This window comes from Hippocampus zosterae, chromosome 5, assembly GCF_025434085.1.
Source record: "Hippocampus zosterae strain Florida chromosome 5, ASM2543408v3, whole genome shotgun sequence".
Lineage (NCBI taxonomy): Eukaryota > Metazoa > Chordata > Actinopteri > Syngnathiformes > Syngnathidae > Hippocampus > Hippocampus zosterae.
In genome coordinates this window covers 17,782,000-17,792,335 of record NC_067455.1, presented here as the reverse complement: position 1 = coordinate 17,792,335, position 10,336 = coordinate 17,782,000, and the positions used below count along the sequence as shown (strand labels likewise).

The window sequence follows — 10,336 nt, the reverse complement described above, 5'->3', positions numbered from 1 at the left end:
TTATTTTTTTCTTTCATTGATTCATCTCAGGTATGCCAAGAACTACAGAAGGGTGTACCTGCCATTGTGGAGTACAAATATATTCCTTCTACTAATTCAACGACTAAAGTTGTTGCTGTGAAATATATGTTAATGTTCAACTGAGTGATGGTTGAAAACATTTAATCTTATTAAATCCAGGTTTAAAATAATATTAATGCAGTTTCTGAAAGTATGTTAAAAAATTAAGTGTATCGTAAGCCATTAAACATGTCAAAGTTTCACAAGTTTCCTATTGCTTAGGAAAAAAAATATAAAATATAAATTAAAAAAAAATACACCCATACATACCATACAAGTTACAAAGTACTTCATTTTACATGTTCCTCAAAACTTTTCATTTACATTTGAACTAAGTATAATGTTCAAGTTAGTTTTGTTTTTTACAAGCATACTCATATTTCCAATGAGTCATACATTTTATTGAGAATAAAACCCAAATTTAACTCTATCTCTTTCCCACATACATACATATCTGCATTCACTTTGTCCCAAACAATTTGCAACAAAAAAAATACATAGGTAGCTTTTTTGGTGCTATTTAAGTGTGCTGTGAAGTTTTTTTATTCAGTTCGGCAATTAAATCAGATTTGTCAAATTAACAAAATTTCCCTAAAACTAAATATGAATTAGATATTATTGTCTTTATATATTTATTTTAAATTGCCTCTAGCAGAATTAATGACAGAGACACAAGATTTATTAAAGACTCAATCTTTGGTTGCCATTTCCTATTTACCCACCTCATGATGAGTGACAGTAAAAAAAAGTATATAAATATAGAGTAATACAACTATTCCGTTTTGGCGTCGTCCTGTGGCAGGTCCTGGGGTGTGGATCCATGAAGCACCAGCAGCCCACACAGCGTTAGAGAGATGCCCACCCACCACAGAACTGATTGACTCTCTCCAAAAATAAGCCTCCCCAGTATGGCCTAAATGCGCAGACAAATAAGAGGGAAATTAGAATGTATTGTCATTCACTGACTGTTTTACTTACATCAAATTTAGAGGTACTTAAATCACTAAAGTTACAGTATATCCAAACTGTAAGTGGATCCCAAAGAGGAGGAGACAGTACCAATCATTCTAATGATTCTGAATTTCTAATTAATCAGTTAGTCCTCTTGTTTCTTGTTTTTATGTTGAGAGGGAAGAATTTTCACCTGCGCTGTATGTCACACATAGAGCACATTTGATAATAAAGTTGTATGCAATCCAATCCTAAAAATATAATTAATTATTTTGTTAAAATTACGAATACTCCAATTGTGATTTCGTACACTTTCTGACGGTGCCTCTTTTTTATTAATTCGGTCCACACTTAAAAGTAAAACAACTGTGAGGCCTCAAGGTATCCGATTCATTTCTATTCTTGAAAAGTGATGAAAGGACAATCTACTGTTTCGAGTTTGAGTTCTTCGAAATGTTATGACATCCTTCATTCATTTACCGAACCACTTAATATTGACTTTTTTTTTTAAAAGACAATTTTGTTCCTTTTCTCCGCAGCTATTTTCAGTGACAGTGGTCTTGCTGATTAAACAAAGAATTGCTGTACTTATATACTATAGTTGATAATGATTGGGACGGCTTACCGACGAGATAAAGTTGCCCCCAGTAGTGGTGGCAGTGGCCCTGGCAGTAGAAGAGCTGAAGCGAAGAGCTTTGGAGAAGAAGGTCCACATGACAGCATTGCAGAGGAACATCAGGCCGACACACAGCAGCCGCAGGGGGATGTCCAGCTGCAAACATGATTATTCGATATATGGGACGTTGCCGCGGCAACAACGAAACTGAAAGTACGAGGCAATCACCAGGAAGCATGTGCAAACTTTTGGTGCCCAAGACTGTTTTGCTTACTCTTGCTGTCTCATTACCCAAACGGTGCAGTTTACAAAAGACGGTACAGCACAACACATATTCAAGGACGTGCTCAAAGTTCGTCTTACCCAGAGGCAGACGGTAATTTCGTCGTTATCGTTTTTCGCACCGGACGTGCTGCTTAGTCCAGCTTCACACATTTCTTTCAGGTAGTCTGCACCGAGAGTTAGTTTAGCCGATAAGGAGGCGGCAGAACCCAAACAACCTGCCAACAATGCGTAAATAGAACCCGAAATCATGCCTAAAGCAGGTGGAGCGCTTTATTACAGTTACCTTGTTTATTTAAGTGACAGAAAATGTGTCAAATTAAAATAAATGTTGTATACACGAGTAGTTGTTTCTTTTCGATGCAAAAGCTATTTTTATAAGTACATTTAATACAATAAACAGTCATGGGGTTTGTTTGGAGTTTAAGAGAATACTGTAAAACTGTTTATGTCGAAATGTAGTTTTGAATAATGGGTTCAAATAATTTCCAGTAAATGTTGGCATTATAGAAAATTAATTTGAAGGAATTTTACGACATCCGTGTTACGTCCTCGCGAACCTTTGTACGAGCCCTAACCTAATTTCTACCAATCGTAGTAGCTTCCCCGGGTCATGTGACTTGAGCGCATTTGCCTGACTGTGTGTTTTGCTTCCGGTGAAAGCTGTTCGTTGAAACGATTCTGCTGATTGTCTTGACTTATTCGTGTCTGGTTGCACCGTGATGAATAAGAACAAAGTAAGTGGTGTGTCCTGGGTGAAACCAGCGGAACCTTCCTTTTTAAAGAGGTTTAAAAATGATGTTGGCTACAAAGAAGGCCCCACTGTTGACACTAAGGTATGTATGTGTTTTGACTAATCATGGAACGTAGCAGTCATGATGGGTTGGTTCATTTGAATGAAAATGCTTTGAGCATCACATGGACTGTGGATATGTAAACATTCACTTATTTAAAAAATTAATACAACGAAGAAAGTCTCTTGCTCCACTTTTGCCCACCACGAGGAGGCGGCCATTGAACACATTTGCAATGGCCAATACTTAGTGGCCATATCTGGAGGTACACCTTTGCAATCTAGTGACCTCAGACAGACAAATGTTAACATTCTTTCCATATGCGTCAAGAGTAAGAGTATACACCACCATTGTATGTAGGAAAAGTGATTTAACATTGCACTACTGCCTGTCTTTGTGTTGTGTTATTTTGATATTTTGACTTCAAAATGGCACTGCAATAGTGGCTGCCTTTCCAGCAGCTATATTTTGTTCTTCTACTTTTTCCTTTCATATCTTTGCTCCTGTGAACTGGGAATTTCTCCACTGTGAGACTCATAAAGGATTTCTTATCTTATCTTTATTTTATGTCACCCGTGCAGCGTCAGAAAATGCCCACATTGGATGATGACAGTGGGAGTGATCGAGAAGATGAAGTACCTCAAGTCGTTGTCCTTAAAGATGGAGACCTGACCTCCGAGGAAGTTAAGCTTGTCAAGGAAGGAATAAAACCTGACACAGAGTCAGCGAAAAGTAAGGTTTGTGTGTGTGTTGTGTGTCTGTGTCTGTGTCTGTGTCTGTCTGTCTGTTCAGGTTTTTTTTCAAAGACCATTACAGTGGTTTGAAATAAGTATGTCACACATAACAGGTTTTAACTTGTATTTATTGATTTATTGGATAGTTTGTTTTTTTTGTTTGTCAGTAGTTGAATACAATCTGTATCCTTTCAATGGAACCTAACAGTGGAACGTCAAGTCATGAACTCAATTGGTTCAGTGGGCCTCTTTGTAACCATAAATTGTTGTAATGTTTCTCATTGAAATTGATGGAAATTTAATTTATCTGTTCCAGTCCCAAAACTAAGTTATATTTTTTGTTGTTGATTTTTACCACTGTCGATCACGCACAGCATCGCTGTGTCGATTTGCAAAGATCTCGGCCCGTTGGGAATGTTCCCTTACATCAGCCATGTCCAAAGTCCGGCCCGCGGTCGAATTTCATCCGGCCCTCGGCCCCTGTCATAAAATTAGTGCCGTCTGGCCCGCAGGTTGGGTGCAATGGAACACGTGTTGCATTGACTGAGGTCTCGTAGACTGGTGAGTGATGTTTCATAGAGTACTGCTTCCCTCTAGCGGCTAAATGAGTAATAGCATTCACTAAATGAGTAATAGCATTTAGACACTAGGGGGCATCACTCACGAGTTAACAAGACATCACTCCGTGTTTATATTGACTGATATGTCATATTTCAAATGATCCTTGCAGTTGTGGATATGTGTATTGCTTGTTCATTTCCCTGTTGTTCGAGTCAAAGGTTTTGTGACTATTGAAAAGTCATGGTGATACATTTTATGTTTCAAATCAATCAATTTGCACTCAGGAGACTTCGGTTTAAGAAAAAGTCAAGTGAATAAACGGTTGCATGTGATATACCTGTTTCAAATGAACCAAAAGAAATTCTTAAGATTGTTGAAATTAAAATAAAAATGGAAATGTGAAACAGACTGGCTTACTAAAATTTGTTGAACAATATTGTTGTTCAATGTAAAGAATGTCAGCCAAGGTCGGCCCCCCGACATTTTACCACATAAAATCTGGCCCCCTTGGCAAAAAGTTTGGACACCCCTGCCTTACATGATGCACATTCTGGAGTTACTAAGAATCACTCAGTTGAAAACATTTGACTCAGAAAACAATTACAGCTTTGTACAAGGAGCATAACTGTCACAAAAACATTTGAAAATTAAAGTTATGCATAACATGTTTGCAGATGAAACTGATGTAGTCATCATTCATTTTGACAGTGTGCTGGATAATACAGTACAATACAATACGTCTTGATTGATATTGCGCTTTTAAAACAGTGGCAGTTGTACTAAAATGCTTTCTGGAACACAAAGAACATAAAACAGACCAAATTCTCTCAAACACACAGATGAAAGATTTCTGTCTGCCTGTGAGTTGAACCTTTCCACATTTACCTCCCCCCTAAAATAAGGGGACTTCATTTATTTATTTATTTATTTTTAGCCATGTTAACTTTCGTGGCTTTATGATACGGTATTGTGCATGCTGTTTGCTTGACTTTTTGCGCATCTTATGAGGAGCTTATCTAGCAGCTGTTATTAAAAAAAAAGATGGTGATTGGGATGGCATATATAATTCCAGTAAAGCTTTCAAAGTTTGAAGCAGTAAATGACTCTTATATCATTTCATAATTGGTTTTGAAAGCTCTGTTTTAATGAAACACACTGCCCTGTGACTCACAGGCGACGATCCTCGTGAAGATGGTAAAATCCTCTTCAAGAAACCAGCTAAGCGATCCTCCGCTGACAAATTTCAAGGAATAACTGCCAGTTCCAGCAAAAAGAAGCGGGACACAGTGGAGAAAGAAGAGAAGGTGGTGAATTCTGGGAAGAAAGTGAAAAACAGCAGCCTTTTGTCATTTGGTGATGATGAGGACGAAGAGGAAGACTAGTACTGGACTCAGTCTTGATATTTTCCAGATGAGGAATTTATGGTCTCTAATAGATTTTTCCATGTGTGTAGACCTAACTAACTCATATGGATGTGTGTGTGTGTATACATTTTCAAACACATTTTAATATAGTTATTAAATGAGGCTGCCTCCTGATTTGTACTCCGTATTGATATAGGCTTGCAGTCAAAACTGAATAAGAACACAGATGAAATACCAGCAATATCTGTATTGAATCGGCAAGTTTAGCTCTTTACTCATTTTGATGTCTAATGCTTACCAAGAAAAGAAATGCATCACCTGCATTGACATTATGTTACGTTCTTGGTGCCCCGTTCCAGTTCTCATCCCAAAATAAATTCTCATCACAACCCTTGCTCCTTAATCCCAAACGGGATACAGCCATGATGGCGAGGTAGTATCCTCACTGTTGGACAAATTTAGATATCACGTAGAAGTAAGGCTCTTATGCATGTATTTGGATTGCCTGTATTTGTTGTACACGGCAATCTTAGTGTATAGTCTGCATGGTAGAATACATTCAATTATGCATTGAATGAATAAAAATGTTCTAGCTTCAAAGGGAAGCTGTAAATGTATCAGTGCATTAGTTTTAATGCAATGGTTTTTTTTGTACCATTTGATCTTTATGTATCACCTAAAAATTAAATTTTATCTCTATCATTTAATCTCCTTTGTAGTGGTTGTGTTGTTGTTTTTTAATCGATTTTGTTCAGCAGCTTAGTCCTGCAGTACAATTGCTCTATATGCCTTCTTGTCCCCAAGCTGATCAGTACAACTGGTGAGTCTGGAATACAACTTGTGTCATCTCTTTTCATTACGGCCCTTCTTAATTAGATTTTGCTCGCAGTTCTGTTTACAACTACTGAAGATTCAACAGGATGCTGTTACTTGGGTAGAACATTTCAAAATGTGAATGTTGTGAAATTTAATGGATATAGCCAGACTGATGAATGTTTATTTACATCCCTATACCGGCACATGTAGATGATATGATGTAAACACATGCGCAATGGGAGCAGGTCTAAGCGCAGTTTTGAGTTTTGCCCCAGCAATATGGGAACACAATGGAAAAGCATATAAAAAAAATTCTGCAAGGTAGTTTCAAAATTTTGCAAGATTCAAGCCCCCAAAATGGCATCATCGTCTAAACGAAAGGCACTACCGATAGAATATTTTAGAGTTTTTATCCGCAAGTGTGCTTGGATAAACCATTCCTCAAACCTGACTTTCAGCAACCACATCAAATGCGTCACTAAAACACCCTTTTACCAGTGGTATGCCCCAAGCAGACCAGGAGAAACATATCCATGCTTTTATCTCTAGTAGACTTTTATTATTGTGACAGTCTTCTTACTGGACTCCCACAAAAGAGCATCAAACAGCTGCAGCTCGTTTTGACCACAAAAATATAAGATCATATTACTCCAGTCCTAGAGGTTTTAGACTCGCTCGCAATTAGCTGTGAAATATATTTTAAAATTCTGCTGCTGGTCAATAAACCACTGAATGGTTAGGGATCTGAATGAGGAATTATAGTTCAGCCCAGAATTAAACACGGTGAAGCTGCATTTAGCTGTTATGCTGCACCCAAATTAAATTAGAAGTGAAGTCAGCCCAGAGTGTAAATGTGTTTTCCCCATACCTTATTCAAGTCTTCTAAACATTTGTACATCTTTTTTTCTTTTAATTATTTTACAATTCTGCTCTCATTTATTTACTATACTTGGAAATGTTTTTAGTTTTCTGTTCATGTGTTTAACTGTTGCCAATACATTTTCTTTCCATAATTTTCGTAAGAGGCGGCCCGGTGGACCAGTGGTTAGCACGTCAACCTCACAGTGCGGCGGTACAGGGTTCAATTCCAGCTCCGGCCTCCATGTGTGGAGTTTGCATGTTCTCCCCAGGCCTGCGTGGGTTTTCTCCGGGTACTCCGGCCTCCTCCCACATTCCAAAAATATGCATGGCAGCCCCTTTGAACACTCCAAATTGTCCCTAGGTGTGAGTGTGAGCGTGGATGGTTGTTCGTCTCTGTGTGCCCTGCGATTAGCTGGCAACTGGTTCAGGGTGTCCCCCCCCTAGTGCCCCAAGATGGCTGGGATAGGCTCCTCGTGAGGCTAAGCGGTCGGAAAATGAATGAATTTTTATAAGATAATTTTGTTTTCTCTGCTTTGCTCCTGATTGTCGTGAACTGTTGTTTTTGGAAAAAGCTTTCCATTGTCTCCAGCATACCCTGCCATAAACAAGATCAGTCATAAAGCAAATTAATTACTGAGTTGACATACTAAAATTATATTCATTCATTCATTCATTCATCTTCCGTACCGCTTGATCCTCACTAGGGTCGCGGTGGGTGCTGGAGCCCATCCCAGCCGTCTCCGGGCAGTAGGCGGGGGACAACCTGAATCGGTTGCCAGCCAATCACAGGGCACACATAGACGAACAACCATTCACGCTCACACTCACACCTAGGGACACTTCGGAGTGTTCAATCAGCCTGCCATGCATATTTTTGGAATGTGGGAGGAAACCGGAGGACCCGGAGAAAACCCACGCAGGCCCGGGGAGAACATGCAAACTCCACACAGGGAGGCCGGAGCTGGAATCGAACCCGGTACCTCTGCACTGTGAAGCCGACGTGCTAACCACTGGACTACCGGGCCGCCCCCACTAAAATTATATGTGCGACTAAATTGCATATTAAGTCGAAAGGATATCCTTGTGCACACTCAATTTGCACACCCATCTCCACCTTGAGTACATATTGTTTTAAGAATCTCCATTGCTGCTGCCACGTTGAGAGTACAGTCAGCGCTTTATAGTGTAAAGGAGCATTATTTCGCCATATTATACCGTTGATGGTGCTTATTTGTAAATAACCGAATATTATGCATCATGACGAATTTGGCAGTTTAGTTAATTGGCATGATAACCTACCTCAGTCAAACTGGCCATGTTCGGAACTGCGAGCTTTTGTGAAGTTACGTCTTTGCCATTTGTGCATAATATGCTCTTCTATTGTCCTAATGAAATATGAATTTTATTCATTTTTGGTGTAGCTTGTAGCGTGAAAGAAGGCAGCAGCTCAGGATGAAAATGAAATAAAACCAATTGTGGTTTATGTGCATCATGTTCTGTGTGGAAACGTGGCTATTCTCATTCATCCAGGTAATTTCATTCTCGGGGCACTGACTCAATCCCAACTGGACTGTTCTGGTTGTTCTAGAAGACGTTTCATCTCTCATCCTAACAAGCTTAAATACTGTAGCCCATGCAGGGGGCTAGTAAGGGTGGCGGTAGCAATAGATACGGTTGCGATGGAAACCCAGCTATTTGTACTCCCAGTTACAGGCACAATGGCGCGTCCATTGTTGAGGTGGCCAACTGGCACTGTGGTCGTAAATTCAGTGCCAGTGCAGGTCAGTGCCTGTCCTTGTGGTGAATCCCAAACCTGTTGGTAGACACTGGTGGTGAGAAATGCAGTAAAGCTGAAGGAGGAGTCCTATCAGGCCATTTTGGCCTGCGGGACTCGGAGGGGCCGATCATGCTGATGAGCTGATCACTTGAATCCGGCGTGTCGGAGTAGGGAGGGATCGGAAACAGGCAGGATATGGCTCTCGAGGAACCGGAGTTCCCTACCCCTGTTCTACACCATCAGCATGGATGTGAAGTGTGCATGAGAGGTTCACCCAAATGGTCGAAATATGCTTTGTGGACTTGGAGAATATGTTCGACCAGGTCCTCCCACAGGGGAGTTCTGTGGTGGGTTGTTCATTCGTATGGGTTTCCAGACGCCCTGCTCATGTCATTCATTGCCTGTATGACCAGTCCACATTGCCGGTAGAAAGTTGAATTTGTTTCACGTCAGCGTTGGACTCCGCCAAAGTTACACTTTCTGGACAAAATGATTACGATTGCAAAAGATCGAGATCCATTTGTAATGTGTTGGTATGTGGCCTCACAATCAAGGTCGTGGATTGCCATCCACTGCCTGATTGACGTCAAAGCTGCTCATTGCAGACAACTTGTCCCTTTTATTTTTACCTCTGTGGAGAATTGAACCTTGTTGTTCTGTTTCTTGATGTAATATTCCTTAATCAGGGGCTGTTCACTCAATGTACTTTGTACTTCATGCACATTTCTCATTAAATCTATGATGGTGATGTGGGCGCATGCATGTCGGAATTTTAAAATTGTCAACACACAAAATGTTCAAACGGCTTTCACAAGTACAGGACTGTATATAGTAAAGTGGCCTGACACTCCACCTACGGTTATTTAAAACCTCTGTTTGGAGTCCACCTGTTCTGTCTTCTACCCAGGTAGTCCGTCTTCCTCTGAGTCCAAAAACATTCATTTCATACGAATTGCATATACTCTAAACTGCCCATAAACCTGGATTATTGTCTGTTTGACCCTGCGATTCAGTGGTGATGACTTAAACGTTTGTACGCCACTCCTCAAATACAAGAAAATGTGTTACTGCCAGCATGCAACCTTAGCCAACCATGACTGGTTAAACAATGGCTATATCAACTATGATTATCATCGCCATGGAGCTGTATGACTCTTGACACCAGGCGTATTGCTGTTTTGCTGACGCTTACTTACAGAATAGAAACTATCATCACATCAGGATTCTTACATTCCAATTGTAATTTTGTGTATGTACGCCCATGTTTATCTTTTCAATTTAATAGTCAGATGTTACTAACTTAACATTAAATTTACAGTTTGCGCGCATCAAATTCATCCTGACTGGATGGCATTTGCCTCAACAAAAGCTTTCTTCAACGGGCACCACCTTTTCTTTTATTCCTCTCCATAGCGCAACAATAACACGCCATTATTCTATATACTTTTCATTCAGCCTTAACGGCATGCTGATTTTCTCTGCACACATCTCTGTCTTTCCCTCACAATGTCACGAATATA

General features: G+C 39.9%; 2 protein-coding genes across 2 annotated transcripts; one reads left to right on the top strand and one right to left on the bottom strand.

Annotated features, from left to right (window-relative positions):
• Positions 1-332: 332 nt before the first annotated feature.
• LOC127600801 (transmembrane protein 42-like) lies at positions 333-2,423 on the bottom strand. The gene is made up of 3 exons (XM_052065610.1): positions 1,991-2,423; positions 1,637-1,783; positions 333-973 (listed from the first exon to the last, which is right to left on the bottom strand). The coding sequence occupies exons 1-3, from the start codon at positions 2,159-2,161 to the stop codon at positions 833-835; spliced, it is 459 nt and encodes a 152-aa protein (XP_051921570.1). The 5' UTR covers positions 2,162-2,423; the 3' UTR covers positions 333-832.
• Positions 2,424-2,518: 95 nt separating this feature from the next.
• On the top strand, positions 2,519-6,073 carry kiaa1143 (KIAA1143 ortholog). The gene is made up of 3 exons (XM_052065609.1): positions 2,519-2,745; positions 3,285-3,435; positions 5,172-6,073. Exons 1-3 carry the CDS (start codon positions 2,632-2,634, stop codon positions 5,378-5,380), a joined length of 474 nt encoding a protein of 157 aa, XP_051921569.1. The 5' UTR covers positions 2,519-2,631; the 3' UTR covers positions 5,381-6,073.
• The last annotated feature ends 4,263 nt before the right edge of the window (positions 6,074-10,336 follow it).